The sequence below is a fragment of the Desmodus rotundus genome, chromosome 3, assembly GCF_022682495.2.
Source record: "Desmodus rotundus isolate HL8 chromosome 3, HLdesRot8A.1, whole genome shotgun sequence".
In the NCBI taxonomy this organism is placed as follows: domain Eukaryota; kingdom Metazoa; phylum Chordata; class Mammalia; order Chiroptera; family Phyllostomidae; genus Desmodus; species Desmodus rotundus.
This window is the reverse complement of record NC_071389.1, coordinates 17,235,682-17,253,607: the sequence shown is the minus strand read 5'-3', so window position 1 is coordinate 17,253,607 and position 17,926 is coordinate 17,235,682. Positions and strand designations below refer to the sequence as shown.

Sequence of the window (17,926 nt, the reverse complement as noted above, 5' to 3'; positions counted from 1 at the left end):
AAAGAGGATTAGTGGTTTAATTTCCAATGAGACCTGAATGTGTGAGGAAAAGGGTAATTTATTTTACGGAGTTCATAAAAGATTGCCTTAGCTGCCACTGTTCTAACTTCTTTTAAAAGAACTTTATGTGAGATGCAGATCTGACTATATATTAAGAGCCTTAAGGATGTTCATACCATTTCTCTCAGTAATTTCACTTCTAGGAATTTATCCTGTGGAACTAATTAGAGACATCCACAAAATTTTACTACCTATGATATTCATTGTACCATGATAATAGCAAAAGATTGGATATAATGTACAAAGTCAGTGGAAAAGAATGTGTTCTATTGCAGTGAATCCATAGGAAAACTATGTAGCCATTATAAATCACATTCTTAAAGAATACTTAGCATCTTGAAAAAACAGATTATTAATTGAAAAAAGCAGTACATAAAACTTAAAATAAAATATAATATTCCCAGTTATTTTTTAAAAATATGTATATAAAGACTAATTTGGAAGAAAAAATGGGAAATTAATAATATAGGCACTATACAGTTTGATCTCAGAACCATGCAAAGCAAGAACTATATTTTTTTCTGTGTGGTGAGACTGAATTTTTTCCTTACACTTATATTTTCCTAATTTTCTATAATATACATCTCCTTATTTTATAACTAGGATACGTAATCAGAGTAAATTACCTAGTGTTTATACTGGTTCATACCAGTGAGCTATTAAATCAACGAACCAAGCTATTCTTCCATGTGTTTTTTTTCCCTAGCATTAACATGTACTTCAATTCCTAACCAAACTAATCTCTAAAGATCCACTACTCTGATATGTGTTACTATAAACTGAACTGCTCAGATTAGTTTGGTTATTGACTAACCCATAGTGAAACATACTTGTGCTCAGAGACGTGGGTAACATTTACAGTAAGACCCCAGTGTGGGGCAGCAGGAGAATAGCACTCAGAGACAGACTTCTTTACCCATTGTTAGACCAGCTGTTGCTCCATATAAGATACTTTGCTTAAAATGACCTAAGAAGCTTTGTACTTGTAGGCATAGAGCAGTGGACTAGTAGTCAGGAAAACAGGGTTTGGTTTCATCATTTGCTATGGGCAGTAAGTAGTGCTCTGCTGAAAAATCATACTATGTATTACTTGGGATTCTTGGAATGGTACTTTTAAAGGAAGATGCTTATTAAAGAGCAGGGCTACAGTAACACTGGAGGCAGAGTCCATATTATCTTTTATTTCTCTAGTTTTCATAAAATAATTATATGTTAAATGTCTACTTCGTGTCTCTGGCCAAAAACATTAAAAACTATGTATTTCCCTACTTGTCTTGGACATTTTGCCGTAATTTTTGACCTAATATAAGGGGGTCCAGTTTATAAACCCTTTCCATTTTGAAACTTTAAAACAATACTAAATAATGAGACTAGCAAAACATTCTCAGTTAATACTATTTTTAATAATAAGGTGGCATTTTAGTACAGTGTAATAATAAACATGTTCACAAATCCAACACCTCTGGTTCAGAACCTATTTAGAAAAAAATCACATTGATTACAGTTAAATCTGAAAGTTTTTATGACATTGAAATAGAATTTGTTTACTAAAAGTTGTAATACCACCCAGAATCATGGCACTAATATTCAAATTTCACATTGTAAATGTTTAAAGAATAACATTCTCAAATATTTTTTTATTGCCAAAAATCAGATATAGCAAGAACTTTGGCTATGACTAACCTCGCCAAGATTTTTTAAATGATCATGAACTGTGATTGTGTCTGGTGTCTGGGGCGGCGGGGAGAGGAGGAGGCAATCCTCCTTATTCATGCTAGAGATGTTGATGTTCCTCAGTCTCAAATAAGTCATTTTGTGTGTTTAATAGGTGAGAAAAGAATATGGCTTTTTTTTTCCTTTAATGCTTTGAGTTTGAGTCAAGGCAATTACCAGGTCCCATTGTCAACCTTTTTAAAATTTTCACATCTCCCTTTACTGTTCTTATAGTAAAATTTATAACTAGGACAAGTCATGTCCCATTGTTAACCTTTTAAAAATGTTTATATCTCCCTTTACTATTCTTACATTTACTTTTCGACAAATTTTACAGATCTGAGTTGTATTAAGATATCTCAGTGCCCTGGTGAAGGAGAGGTTCTTATTATTAAAGCATTATATTTTTATAGATTCATTATCAGATTAGAAGTAAATGAAATGATATAATGTTGAATTCGAAGCTGTGGCTGATGTTGTTATTGACTTCTTACCTGGAATGTGTTTGATTGATGAACTTCTTGAGACAAATTATCAGCTTCAACTACACTGATCCAGCAACTGTAGCTATTCAGAAGAACCAGCTAGTAAGGTTTTGTGGGGTTTTTTTAATAAGTAGACTTTCATAGCCAAAATTGTCACAGAAGCTATTCACTCATAAGGGCATCCTCAGGCTCTCATGTAGAAGCAGAGCTTTGTTTATGGCTCCCTAGTTTACTATAAACGAAAAGGGAGATAGATACAGCCAGAGATGGGAGATCATCAAGAAGTGACAAATCACAGAGAAAAGACAAAGTGGAACAAGAATCTAAAAATCATAGCACATAATTGAGTTCTATGTAGTACTGAGCAAATATCTTCACATATCACAGTAACCTCTGTTTCTGTAATATATGTGGCACAGCATAATATGATCTTCTAGCAATAATTGTGAGAAAATCTAAAGGTATGCTCACTATTTCCTCCCTGCCAAGAAGGCAGGGAAGGATATAAATGTATTTTAGAAAGATTGTCACTCAGGAGCATTGTGATAAAAATAAAATAAAAGTGAACAGCTATGATGTCTATCCGTATGAAATAAATTTATATGTTCTGGCATGGAAATATGTCTCTTAGAGGTATGTGGAAAAGCAAATTTTGGAGTGTATATAATATATTTTGAATTTTTATTAAAAATAAGAAAAAAGATTAGTAAATCCATAGAAGAAACCTGAGTGATTCTTACAGAAACTTGGTAGTGGTTAAGTCTGGACGATGGGATTGCATATGACTTTGTTTTTTCTAAGTTACATATTTCTGCAATGTTTTCAATTTATAAAAATAAGCAGGTGTGTCTCTCTTAATCAGAAGAAACAAAGATAACAAAATAACCAGCTTAAGAAAGCAGAGAAGTGTTTAATTCATTTTAGAAAAAGTTGGTGCTTGTTGCTTGGGTAAGTGAATTTTAAACTTATGTGGAACGTCTACCACTTGGACAGTGCAGATGAGTGATTTGTTGCTGTACGTGAACATCAGGCACTCTTTACAACAAATACTCTGGTTGGGTCTCTCTTTTTGAACCCTGGTCAATTGCCCCCAGCTACTGAAATGAATATATATATATATATATATATATATATATATATCTCACTGTGGGGGTTTTGACAACATTTTTGTTTCTATGGCCCCACTCCCCAGTTCTTTGAAATTGTATTTGCTTGTGGTACATAAGTGAGAGAATCAGTAATATTCTCTTACAAGCAAATTTATTTTTCTTTTAAGATTTAGATTTTAAACTACTGGCTGATATTTGAAAGCATAACCATGCTCCTCAGTCCCAGTGTATTGTTGTAATTGGTCCAATTTATCTGATTCAGGTGCATTGTGGCCAGGTATGAAACCTGAAAGTGGTTTAATTCAGACTCCATCTCCAAGTCAACACAGTGTTCTTACCTGCACTACAGGGTTAACCACAAGCCAGCCAAGCCCAGCACATTATTCTTACCCCATTCAAGGTAAATAGGCATGGTTGTGTGTGTTTTTTTAATTGTTGTTGGTTTTTGTTTTTAATCTACCTGTATCTCCAGACAAATTGGGTAATAGGAGCTCTGTCTTCTAAAATAGAAGGGGGTGATATGTGCATTTGTGCATGCTTTTCGTGTTAGGCAAACCAGAACCTGGGAGTGTGGTTTGTAAGTAGTTTAACATTTGAATGTGAACTGCTTAGTAGAATTGAAGCCTTTCCTTCTGCATGCTTGGTGTTCAGAAAACCTGTCTGTTCTCAGTGGCATTTTGTCCTATAAATGAGCAGAAGACCCCACGGGTTAGAACTTCACTGACTTCTTTTATACGAAGTCCAAATAGGGCAGAATGTGAAATGGGTGCTGCTTTGGAAGATGTGCGCTGCTTTCCTGCTGTGGTTTTGTCATACCCCTGCCTCTGTTTACCACTTCTTGGGAGAGCATTTTTTTGTTTGCTCACAAAGTTGTCTTGTTTGTATTTCATGATGGAAAGCATAGCATTAAAGCTTGAACTCTAAACGTCTCTGCCTTCCCAAGTTCTTTCTCTAAAAGGTTGGAAGTATGATAGGACTATTAGGAATGAAGACCAAGACACTCAAAAAGCACTATGGAATTAAAACCCAACCTTTCCAAATCCAATGCAGTTTATCATTGATCCAGATTGGGAATTAATGTCCATGTACCTGGCTTCTCATCTTCCTCCTTTCTCCTGATTTATCCCAGCTTTTAAATTTTATTACTTATAAAATAGTTGCCCAAGGGATGAGGGTGGGACAGCAAAACCTGATCTGAGGTACTATTAAGATACAAACTTTGGTGACGAAAAGTGTTCGATGTAGATTATATTAACAAAATATTTTGATTTTCAGTTTTGTTTTCAGTTAAATGATTGAGAATTACTTCTGCTTGGTCCATTGAGAACAGAACTGGTCACTACATCCTAAGACATTGCTCTGAGCTACCTTTACTTCCTATTGTTTACCAAGTGTCCTCTTACTGATTTTCCCTTCTTTCTATGTTTGTCCCCTCCCTCTTCTTTCCAGGAGTGAAAAAACCTCAAAGAGCGTGACTTTGTTTGTCTGTCTTGCCCTACCTCCCCCCTTTCATTTTTATAAAGTATTTTTCTAGGTTGGTAGGGCTTTTGGGTCCAACTGTAGGCAAATCTAGTTGCCAAGTCCCTCTAATGGATATATCCCTGACATCTACACGTAGTAGGTTGGCTACATCTAGGTCATGAAAGAGAAGCAGAGGGTTCTCTTTTTTTGTATTAATAACCCTTTTCCAAGGTGGAGAACCACCAGTTTTTGTCATTGTATCTTGAATTTGAGGAACCTAATAGCTATGCTTACTTATTCCTTGTAAAACAAGAGGAACCACCTTTCGAAGGTCTTTTAGAACTCATTGCTTTAAAAGGGTCATGAAAATATATTTTAAACTCTGTTAACCACTATCCTAACTTAGCTGTTAATACATTTTTTTCCCCTTTTGATAGTTTAACCTGGTTTCCTCACCTTTTGCTAATAATGGTCATTGCTGATGTTTATTACGTGCTTACTGTGTTTCTTAGCATTGTTATAATCAATGCATAGGTGTTACTCATGTACTTCACAACACACCGAGAGGGAAATACTATTATTTATTTCAGTTTAAAGAAGGGGAGCGTAAGACACAGAAAAGCAATAGGCTTGTCTAAGGTCAAAAAGTTAATAAGTCAGGATGTTAATAGCCAGGCAGTCTGACCCCAAAGCATGAGTGACTTATGATTGAAAATTTATGATTTTTAATATTAAACTCATGGTATCAATATCAACCCTCCCATAATTAAGAACCTGTAGTGACAAATACCTAAATTCATTTTCTTCCCTTTTTCTGATTAACCTATTGGTACATTGTATTGTTCATTAGAACATTGGCAGAGATTTTAAGTCAGAAGTTCACCAAATTGAATGTCAACTGTAATTGAAAAAAAAAATTTTTTTTAAGTTTACCATTAGTTGATTGGTTTTTGTTTTTGCCACTTAATTTGAAGAAAAAAATGGTAGAGCCCTGGCTGGTACGGCTCAGTGGATTGAGTGCTCACCTGTGTACCAGAGGGTTGCCGGTTCGGTTCCCATCAGGGCACATGCCTAGGTTGCAGGCCAGGTCCCCCCAGTAGGAGGCACGCGGGAGGCAGCCACACATTGATGTTTCCTTCCCTCTCTTTCTCCCCACCCTTCCCCTCTCTCTAAAAATAAATAAATAAAATCTTTAAAAAAAAAAAAAGAAAAGAAGAAAATGGTAGAAAACAAGTTGAAACAATTGGCTAAAATAAAATATGGGTAATATTGGCACATTTAAATTACTTGGGTTCTCTGCTCACTTTCCTCACCCCCACTTTTTATTTACTTTAGCATGGACAATTAATGTTAGCTGTCCAGGGCTTCTTCCTTCCCCGTGTGTGTAACTACCCAGTCATTCCACAGAATAAAAACAAGGAGCATGTATTGATTTTTTTTAAGTGGTCAAAACAGCAACGTTCCCTTACCCATCCCAAAGCATTCTATAATTGACAACAGCCCTTCTTTCTTGGGGAAGTTAGGGAAATTATCTCAGAAACCAAATTCCCCTTCTGGCTTGGTCAGCTATGATCATAACCTTTAATTTGTACCTCAGTGCTGTGAAAACCCTTTGATTAAGTAGATCTAGCTTATTTATATCAGCCTTTTCCTATACCATCTGTATGTGGCCCAATCTCTGGTAATTTTCTTTAGTTGAGATGGTTTAAGTGATTAATATTCAAATGGCAAAGTTAATTACAGAAATTTCAAAATTAATTTTAACTCAATCTTTACTTTTAATGAATGTTTTTGGGCTCTGATGTTGTTGGTAATATATAATAGTCTTTCAATGACCAGATTGTTTTTTTAATAGACTTTATTTTTTAGAATAGTTTTATATTTATTTAAAAAATTGAGCACCTGATATAGAGTTATATGTATCCCCCTACTTTGCACACAGTTTCTTCTATTACTAACATCTTACATTAGAATGGAACATTTGTTACAATTAATTAACCAATATTGGTACATTATTATTAACTAATCCATAGTTTATTCAGATTTCCTTAGTTTTTCACCTCATGTCCTTTTTCTTTCCAGAAATTCAGTTGTCATGCCTCCTTATTTTCCTCTTGACTGTGAGTTTTTCAGACTTAGCTTGTTTTTGATGACCTTGACATGCCACACATGAATTTTACTAGTTACACATGATCTAGATGAATCCCATAAGTATTTATTGAGCATCACCTCACCTGTAGGCCAGGCTCTTTGCTAGATATTAGAGATAATGAGTAAGATAATAAGGTTAAGCCTTCATGGAGTTTACAGACTAGTAGAGGGGATAGAAAACAAGCAAATAAATAAACAGATCTTGAAAAGTGCTCTGAAAGAAATAAAGAATAGATTTCTATTATTGGGAAAACAGTCAGTGAGTTAGTTTTAATAGAGGGGTCAGAGAGAGTCTCTGAGAAGGAGGAGCCATCATTGAGCAGGGAGGATGAGAGGGACAGGTCAGGGAGAACAATCCAGGCAAAGGGTGAGTAGAAACTAAATCTCGCAACAACTTTTATGTACCATTAAACCTCCAGCTTTGGGGCAATGTCACTTAATTCAGCAGTGCCTCTCACAGTTCTGTAACCATAGTCATTGATCAGAGCTCTCTGTGTATTGACTATGTTAGGTGGACCTCTACTGGGGCGTGGTTCGCAGATGAGTTGTCTTTCTATGATTTCCCAGCTGCATTGTCAAAGCAGGAGTGGAGACTTACCCAAAAGCAGTTTCTATGCCATTGGCATTTGGAGAGCTAATAGCCTTTAGATATATATCAGTAGGAGTTATTAGCTCCATGACTGTGGACAAATTAACTCTTCTTTGTCCCAGGTCCTTCATCCGAAAGCCGGTGTTGCAGCAGTAACTGTTCCTTGTATCTAATTTACCTTCATCTCTTCTACACTTTTTTCTAAGCAGAGTTCCCTTGAAAGGGATAAAAAATTTCCTCTGATTTTGACCAGTTCTCCCAAGTTTCTGCTGCATTGTTCATCTGCCCTATTCTTAGTTGAGGTTTCCTGTTAACCTCCCCTCTAGAGGACTTGGTTGCTAATGGGCTAGGTACTACCATAGTCAGGTCTACCCAATGCTGAACCCCTACGGTGTTTGCGACTGCAGTGTGAACCATTTCTAAATGTGCTTGTGAGTGAGTGGGAGGGATTTAGGACCTCAATCTCAGTTATTGTCCACCTGAAAAACAGTCTCAGTGGCAAATACTTGTCACTTAGGATTTGATTAAAACCCTAGTGGAATCTGTGATTCTTAGAAGGGTATGAAAAACCTAACCCAAACTCCTTATCTCAAGATAGGCAGCCTAATTAACTTACAGGGCATATTTTTACTTGGCCAGAATAATATTTAATGTTTCCTTAGTTTTTCCAGGCTCATTGGTAAAATCATTAAATGCCAGATCGTGGTGTTTGTTGATCTACATTAATAATTCATTATAATGCATCATTTGAGTAGTGCCGAAGAAGCAACTCCCAGTACTTTAGAATTTGGGGGACCATCTTCTTTTTCAAAGTAATTACGTTACTTCAGGAAAGGCATAATTTGGGGCAAGTGACAATAAATATTATACTGTAGCCTTTACATGAGGATTTACCAGAGCTCTTGTATTTTCTACTGATTGTCACTAGGCCGCATTGCAGGTGAGTCATTTTTCAACTGCTGGAGAAGATGGATCGCATTCTGATTTATTGGTAACATTAGTATGACCCAATGCCTGGTGTATGTATCCTTCTAGGACTTTAGGAATAATGAAAGACTCAAGTCGGACCAGAAAAATGTCTGAACAGTTATCTAATCAAATCTAAATTATAGTATAGCATGTTGAAGGGCAAAACTAGTATTTGTTTCCTTTGCTGATATTCTTTATATCCTTGTAGATCTGTTTATTTAAGAAACAGCATATTTTTAACTTCTGGCATTTTATATAGTATCTCAATATTATGTAAGATAATATGTACAATAATATTTTGCTTTAATATCTCAACACTCTCCATCCTGTAGCTTCAAGCACAAATGCCAGCCTGATATCCACTTCATCTACAATTGCCAATATTCCAGCAGCAGCAGTTTCCAGCATTTCAAACCAGGTATGGTACTTTTGTTCATCTAGCTAGCTCTTCCTCTCTTCTTTTCATGGTCAGTTGGCTGATTTAAAAAACAGTCAGCATGGGCTGGAGAGATCTTTCTCTGGATGCTGTGAGAACCAGCACCCTGGATGGTTTCTCAGGCTACCTTCCAGTTTCTCTCATGCTGTCAGTGATATGGTCCTGTCTGCTCCCTTTATCTACTGTGTGTATCTCTACCTCCTACCCCACCCCTTCAAGAATGTAAGCTCCATGAGGGTAGGGATTTATTTTTCTATTGTGCTCACTTACATATTCCCACAGTTCATAAAAATGGCTGATACTCATTTTCAAGGCACATAATAGATATTTGTGGAATGAATTAATATTGCTTCTTTTTTATCTAGCCACTTATTCCTGGTGTGGTTTTGTTCATTGTTGTATTAACATTTTATGCTTAGATCACTGGTAATGTTTTAGTGCTTTTGTCATTATGTTTTTATTTGTTGTTTCTCTAAAGCAATTAGTATTACCAACCACTGTGTCCATGGATCTTTTTTTCTGGCCGCAATTAACATATTACTATTCTGGTTCATTTTTTAATGTTTGTTCCTGCATTTGTGCATTCTTTTAGTCCATAAATATTTACTGACTACTGTGTACTGGCACTCTTCAGGGTACATCTATCTCTCTCCCTTTTCTTAGCGTTTCTTTTTGGTCCTGTCTTCTATCACAAACAGTTTCCATTTAGTTTCACATGCTTTTCCTCCTCAGTAATGTTTAACCACATTCACAATGTCCATTTACTACCTCTGAAATAAAGAGTCTAGTCATAACCTTGTGGTATCTCAGGCTTCCAGCTGATTGGTGGACATATTTTCTTTAATGTCCTGCTATTTCCCTAAGTTCACCATATCTAAAACCAACCTTTCATTCTACCCTTTCTTCTATTTCCTTGTTCTTCAACAGTAAAACCACTTTTCTCTATCACGTCTCAATTCTTACCAATGAGGCCATTTTTAAATAAACCTAGATATTCATCTCATCTCCCATTTTTTTGCTCCATTTTCTAAATGGCTACATTTTGTGTCCATTTTCTAAAACATCTGATTAATTTCCTCTCGGTGCCACTTTTTATCCTATACTCACTTGCTCAATATCTTTTTGTATTTTTATTTGTTGGTTTGACCTTGATAATCCCCGTTTCCTGCCCCACATAGGCTAACCCCCATTGCCTAAAGAATCCGAATTATATAGAGATCCTTTCAGCCAGACTGAGTATCTCTGGCCCCTTAATAAAACCTTTTCAGCGTCTTTTCTTTTATTTATCTCCTCTGGCTGTTTATCTCAGAAAGCTCCCTGACTCTCACAATCTTCAGTGATAGTTGTCTTCCTCTGTATTTCAGTCATTTGACATATAATTTATTGCCAATTTGTTGGAAATGTTTTTGTCTTCGCTCCTGCTAAAATTTTAACTCCCTTGAATACAGCTAGTATGGTTATTCTTTTCTTTAATACTCTCTTTTCCCACCCATGCACAGACACACACACACTTATAGAAGATGCTTATGTACTCTTCATAAATAATTTGTCTGATCAGTTAGTATCTTCCTACTTACCACCAAGATCAGTATCAGTGGAATTTTTTACGGTGTGTTTTTGAGCTGTGCATTGCATTATACCCCTTTTTTAAACAGCTTTATTAAGGTGTAATTGACATTCACTAAATTTTACAGATTTAAATTTTCCAGGTTGGTAAGTTTTGACCTATATGTGCTTGTGAAACCGGCAAAAATTCTTTGTGAATGTTTTGTTTTGTTTTGTTTTAATCCTCATTCAAGGATATGTCTATTGATTTTCAGAGAGAGAGACAGACATAGATATGTTGCTTCTCTTATGCGCCCCCACTGGGGATTGAACCCGCAACCTAGGTATTTGCCCTGCTCGGGAATCAAACCTGCAACCTTTTGGTGTACAGGATGATGCTCCAACCAACTGAGCCACCCGGGCAGGGCGTCTTTAAATATTTTAAAGAAAACTCAGTTACTTTAGAAAGAAAGATACTCAGTTTTTAAACTAGGAAACTTTAATATAGGATATGTGATTTTATTTTTTTTGTTTAACTCCTTCTGTCCTTAGGAGCACAACCATCTAGTACAGTGGTTTACAAACTTCTTAAAGAGATCCTCCTTAAAGAATTCCATGCAGATATTTATCTAAAAATTTAGTACATAAAAATAGAGCAAAAGAAAAAAGAGCTATTGTAGTAGGAAAAGGGACATTGTGTGTACAGTGCATGGGACCTTGCCCTCTCAGCCTTCCCCTCAGCCCATGCAGCCCCAAGGCATCTCCTCTTGACTCTCAGGTTTCCAACAGAATGCATTTTGAAAATCATCGGTTTAGGTGGAAGATACGGATAGGTAAATAAGAAATCAAATTAATGTTGTAGGAAAATAATCATGAATAAGAGGGACATGAAAGTCTCTTGTGTTGAAATTAATATTTTGCTTTTTCTAAAAAACTTGTTTTTTTCCCTTAATCTCTTTGGTCTATAGGACTATCCCACCTATACTATCCTTGGTCAGAGTCAGTACCAGGCCTGCTACCCCAGCTCCAGCTTTGGAGTCACAGGCCAAACTAACAGTGATGCTGAGAGTACCACATTAGCAGCCACCACATACCAGACAGAGAAGCCTAGTGTCATGGTACCTGCGCCTGCAGCACAGAGACTTTCCTCTGGTAAGCACCACAGCTCTAAAAACTTTGCCTTAAGTGCACTTCATCCAGCGGGGATGGGGACGATTATTTTGTTCTGGTCTAAGTTACAGTTCACGGGCTATTGGCTTTCCCCCTCAGGAGCGTTCAAACACTGGAACCAGCCTGTACTGAGTCATGGGCAGGTGGAGTGTAATACCTCTTCCTGTGAACAGAAATGTACCAAGAACAAAAAGACTTTTTATGGCTCCTACTCTGCCCTCCCTATGACTTTAACATGATGGTCCCTGGGAACTTCTGAATCATGGCCCATTTTATAAAACGTGGAGGGCTCTAGTCTTAGTCTGAATATTTTGGACTTCTGCCCAGCCTCAGAATAGTAGTTCCTAACTTTTTCTATGTCATGGATCCCTTTAAGATTCTAAGGAAAGCTAAAGAAATACATGAAATTTAACCTACAAATTTAGATTGGTACATTTAGCTTTGAAACCTATTGATGAATTATGATGCCCAGGTTAAAAAAAAAAAACGAAAAACCTGACCTAAAGGTTTTATGCACACATTCAGCAAACACATGCATATACTTTTTATTTATCTCTGTTTTTCATGAAAATTTGATGGTTTGCTATCATATCATATGGCTGGATGTGGGACTGTTTATTGTTATTAGCACTGATGCATTTTCCAAAACAGTGCTCTGCATCAGCTAAAGCAGTTTTCTGTGCATCTTGCTTTCCCAGTCTTCTACTTAATGGGCATACAGATGGTCACTTCCAACTTAAATTGCTTTGAGATAGTTATATATACTCATGCTTTAGTTTTGAATTTCTCTCTCTAAATACCTTTGTTCTTCATAATAATTTTAACTTTTTAGCAATGGAGAATTTCAAGCATAGAAGTTGTCAGAGTAGTATAATGAACCCTATGTATCCATCATCGATCGTCAATAATTGACAACTCATAGGCAGTCTTGTTTCAACTGTACTTCTTCCAATTCTTTCCCCAAATTCTAAGCATCATATTTCTAAAAGATAAGTACTTAACATGATCACAGTTCCATTATCCCACCTAAAATAATTCAACAATAATTGCTTAATTATCATAAACTACCAAAAGTTACTCATATTTCCAGTTTTCTCATAAATATTAGGAGATAAATTTTGTTTTTCTTTTTACAGTTTGTTTAAATTAGGAACCAAGTCAGGTCCATACACTGTAATTGGTAGATACATATTTTGCCTCTTTTAACCTATAAATTCCTCTGTCTGTTTTATCCATCTGTGTACTTTGTTGAAGAACTATTGTTTAATCCCATACTATTTCTGTGAATTTTGTTCATTATATTTTTAAGTATATTTTATTGATTGTTATTACAGTTGTCCTAACTTATTCCCTTTTTGCCCCCCTCTGCCCAGTACCCCTCCTTCCCTTCAGCAATTCCCCCTTCTTAGTTCATGTCCATGGGCTGTGCATGTAAGTTTTTTGGCTTCTCCATTTCCTATACTATTCTTAACATCCCCCTGTCTATTTTGTACCTATCTATTATGCTTTTTAATCCCTGCACCTTTTCTCCTATCCTCCTACCCCTTGATAACCCTCCATATGGTCTCCATACCTATGATTCTGCTCCTGTTCTGGTTGTTTGCTTAGTTTTGTTTTGTTTTTAAATTCAGTTGTTGATAGTTGTGAATTTATTGCCTTTTTAATGTTCATAGTTTTGATCTTCTTTTTCTTAAATAAGTCCCTTTAACTTTTCATGTAATAATGGCTTGGTGATGATGAACTTCAGCTTTACCTTGTCTGGGAAACACTTTATCTGCCCTTCCATAAATGAAAGCTTTGCTGGATAGAGTAATCTAAGTTGTAGGTCCTTGCTTTTCATCACTTTGAATACTTTCTTGCCAGTCCCTTCTTGCCTTCAAAGTTTCTTTTGAGAAATCAGGTGATAGTCTTATGGGTACTCCTTTGTAGGCAACTCTCTGATTTTCTCTTGCTGCTTTTAACATTCTCTATTTTTAACCTTTGGCATTTTAATTATGATGTGTCTTGGTAATTTAATTATGATGGTTCTCTTTGGGTCCAACTTGTTAGGGACTTTCTGTGTTTCCTGGACTTGTATGTCTATTTCCTTTGCCAAATTAGGGAAGTTTTCTTTCATTATTTTTTCAAGTAAGTTTTTAGTTTCTTGCTCTTCTTCCTCTCCTTCTGGCATACCTGTGATTTGGATGTTGGCACATTTGGAGATGTCCCAGAGTCTTCTTATACTGTCCTCATTTTTTTGAATTCTTGTTTCTTCTTTCTGTTCTGGTTGAATGTTTACTTCTTCCTTTTGTTATAAACCATTGACTTGAATCCTGGCTTCTTACCCTTCGCTATTGGTTCTCTGTAGATTTTCCTTTATTTCAACTTAGTGTAACCTTCATTTCTTCCTTTATGTTGTTGCTGTACTCAGTGAGTTCTTTGAGCATCTTGATCACCAGTTTTATGAGCTCTGCTCATAGGTGGGCTCTCTCCATTTTGCTTATTAGTTCTTTTTCTGGGGTTTTGTTCTGTTCTTTCATTTGGGCTATATTTCTTTGTGTCCTCAGTTTGGCAGCCTCCCTGTGCTTGTTTCTGTCTATTAGGTAGAGCTGCTTTGACTCGCTGTGAAAAACACTTGTAATTGTGTGGGGTAGAGCCTTAGGTAATCTTCAGGGTGAACAACCCGCTTCACTACTTCGGTGGTTCTGTGTTGGGGAGGGCTCAGAGAGGGGACTGTGCTGCTGCCTGGCTTCTGGGGGTTTGCCCAGCACTCACCCCATTTCTAGTCACTTTACCCACTTCCTGTATGCAGCTGGCACCCTTCCAGCTGTTGCCCTGGTGTTGAATCCCAGCGTGGGTGGGTTTGCATACATTTTAAGACTGCAGGCCCTTTAAGTGAAGTTTCCTGAGGATCCAGCAGTTTCCTCCACTGCCCCAAACCCCAGTGGTTTTTACAGCCAGAAGTTATGGGGATTTGTCTTCCCAGCACTGGAACCCTGGGCTGTGTGGTCTGGTCTGGGGCTGGGATCACTTGCTCCCAAGGTAACCCTCCCGATTTTTATCCACCACACATGAATGTGGGGCCGCCTATGCCTGTGCTGTGCCACCACCTCTCCACACCACACCATGTCTCCTTGCCTCTGTGCCCCATCTCTGTGTCTCTGCCCTTTCTACCTGTCTGGATGAATGTGGTTTCTTTAAATCCTTGGTTGTCAGACTTCCATGCAGTTCGATTTTCTGACAGTTCTGGGTGTTATTTGTTTTGAGATTTAGTTGTAATTCTTTTTGTAATTGCGCAAGGAGGTGAAGCATGTCTACCTGTGCCTCGATGTTGTCAGGAACTCTTGTTTATTATATTCTTGTAGAGTAGTTGAACATGTCCTGCTGTCTTTTGTATGTTGTTGTAAGTTATAATAAATGGATCTAAAGCAGTCTTTTTCAATTAGAGGCAGTATTGTGCTGTGCTCCCCTCCTTTGACATTTGACAATGTACGAAACGTTTTTGGCTGTCATGCTGGGAGGGAGTGCTACTGGCATGAAGAATGTAGAGGTCAAGGATGCTCCCTAACCAGACACCCTACAATGACATGACAGCACACTCCCAACAAAAATTTTTTGGCTCAAAATGTAAATTGTGCCAAGTTGAGAAACTCTGATCTAGAAGCTTGATTAAGGGTCAGGTTTTTGTTTGTTTGTTGTTTTGTTTTGTTTTTTTTAAATAATTTCATAGATGAGTTCTTTCCTTGGGAGGCAGGCATATAAATTCTAGTTATAACTCTATTAGCAATGTTAGGAGCTTTTGATGCTCAGTACCCACTTCTACATTCCCAAATTACTTACATTACGTTGGGTTTTCATTTTTTATCCCTTCAATATGGTTCTGAAGGGCAGAAAACCTGGTGACCTTCTTCCTGCTTTGGTTCTTATAACCTTTGACTACTGGCAATAAATGTCTTGCTTTTCCTTTCCAGGAGACCCGTCTACAAGCCCATCTTTGTCCCAGACTACACCAAGTAAAGATGCTGATGACCAGTCCAGGAAGAACATGACTGGAAAGAACCGGGGCAAGAGGAAAGCTGATGCCAGCTCTTCCCAGGACAGTGAATTGGAAGTATGGGAAGAACCTCATTTAAGTTATCAACTTTGTTTTTTTCCTCATTTCTTAAGTTTACCAAACATATATCTGAAACTCATGGGATAGTATGGTTCTATGTTGTGTACCCTTTCATTCCTGGGCAGGAGAAACGGAATTGGCCATGTGAAAAGAGAAATGTAAAATCACATTTCTCCATGCCCATAACTTTCATCTCACTTCAGGTACTTTTACCAAAAGCATCAAAAAAGCTTTTCAGAATTTAAAGAACCAGTCACTCTTTAAAGGAAAGAATAAACTGTTCTCTATATTCAGAGGAGAGCAGAAAGAACAGCGTATCATATTCAGAAAGCAGAGGGTGTCATAAGTAATGTCATACTGATGCCTTTCAAAAATCTCAGAGCAAAATGAGAGTCTAAGAGTGCTTTAGGCCAAGTTTCTGTGGACATGCAACCAGATCTGGTAACTTATTAATGCGATTTACACGTATTTATTCTGTGGTTAAGCACTGTAAGAATTTACTGTGGGCATACATTTGGCTTCATTATTAAAAAGACTAGGAACTCATACAAACTACTAATAATAGTAAAGTTTTGATACTAATCCTTTTGCTTTTTTTCAGTTTTCTATAATATAATCATTTAATAAGGGGAAAAGCTGTATTTAAAAACAGGTACATTGATAGGTACTCTGAAGGCATAGGTAAATTCAAGCTATATTTGGAGCCTCTTTCTTCCTTTGCATTCTTGCCGGGGGGAAGGGGAAGAAAGAAAGAAAATCTAATATATCTCTTTGGAAAAACTGAGAGAGAACTCACTCTCAGGTTCAATTTTGAAAATTGTGGTAAAATATACATAACATAGTATTTACTATTTTTTAAGTGTGATTTAGTGGCATTAAATATTTTCACAATGTTTTTTAATTGTTACCACTATCTATTTCCATGATCCTAATAACTTTGCACTCGTTAAGCAATAAATTCCCTGTTCTTTCCCCCACTGACCCCTATAATCTTTGTTCTACTTTCTGTCTCTTTGAATTTGCCTGTTCTAGATGTTTCATAAAAGTGGAATCATGCATTTCTATTCTTTTGTGCCAGGCTTATTTCATTTAACATGTTTTTAAGGTCCATCCATGTTGCAGCAAGCATAAGAACTTTGTTCCTTGTTATGGCTGAATAATATTTCATTGTAGTATTATGTATATACCACATTTTGTGTATCCATTCATCTGTTGATGGACACTTTGGGTTTTTTTCACCATTGAACTATATTGTAAATAATGCTGCTGTGAACATTGCTATACAGTTATCTCTTTGAATCCCTCTTTCCAATTATTTTGGGTAGACCTGGGAGTAGAATTGCTGGATCATATGGTAATTCTGTGGTCAACTTTTTGAGGAACCACCAAAATGTTTTCCATAGTGGCTATACCATTTTACATTCCCATCAGGCATGTATGAGGGTTTCCATTTCTCCACATCCTTATCAATGCTTAGTTCCCATATTTTTTTGATAATAGGCATCCTAACAGATGTGAAATGGTATCTCATTGTGGTTTTGATTTGCATTTCCTTAATGACTAACAACATTAACCATCTCTACATGTGTTTATCAGCCATTTGTTTATTTTCTTTGGAAAAATGTCTGTTCAAATCCCTTGCCCATTTTTTATTTGGGGTGTTTTTTTATTGAGTTTTAGGAATTCCTTATATGTTCTGGGGATTAATCCCTTATCAGATATATGATGCACAAAAGTTTAACATTTTGATGAAGTTGTTTTTTTATTTTATTGCCTGTGCTTTTGGTATTATACCTAAGAATACTAGATTATGAACATACCTATGTTTACTCCTAAGAGTTTTATTATTTTGGCTCTTAAATTTAGGTCATTGATCCATATTGAGTTAATTTTTGTATGTACTTTAAGGCTCTAATTTTATTCTTTTGCACATGGATGTCTAATTTTTCCCAGCACCTGTTGTTAGGAAAGAATTTTTTTTCCCCATTGAATGGTCTTCATTTCCTTGTCAAAAAGAAATCAATTGACAGTATATGTCAGGGTTTATTTCTGGGCGCTCTCTCCTATTTCATTGGTGTATGTGTCTATTCTTATGCTAGTACCACATTGTTTTGGTTACTGTAGCTTTGAAATCAGGAAGTGTGA

General features: G+C 36.6%; 1 protein-coding gene across 4 annotated transcripts in view; it reads left to right on the top strand.

Moving 5' to 3' along the window:
* EYA3 (EYA transcriptional coactivator and phosphatase 3) overlaps positions 1-17,926 on the top strand; it is a 94,384-nt gene that overhangs the window by 50,493 nt on the left and 25,965 nt on the right. For 3 of the 4 annotated variants that reach the window (XM_024554450.3, XM_045190730.3, XM_024554452.3), the window contains 4 exons: positions 3,630-3,767; positions 8,870-8,955; positions 11,487-11,670; positions 15,639-15,778. In XM_024554450.3, the coding sequence (XP_024410218.1) occupies positions 3,630-3,767; positions 8,870-8,955; positions 11,487-11,670; positions 15,639-15,778 (548 nt within the window). The remainder of the gene's footprint in view (positions 1-3,629; positions 3,768-8,869; positions 8,956-11,486; positions 11,671-15,638; positions 15,779-17,926) is intronic. The other variant, XM_024554455.3, reaches the window with a different exon arrangement.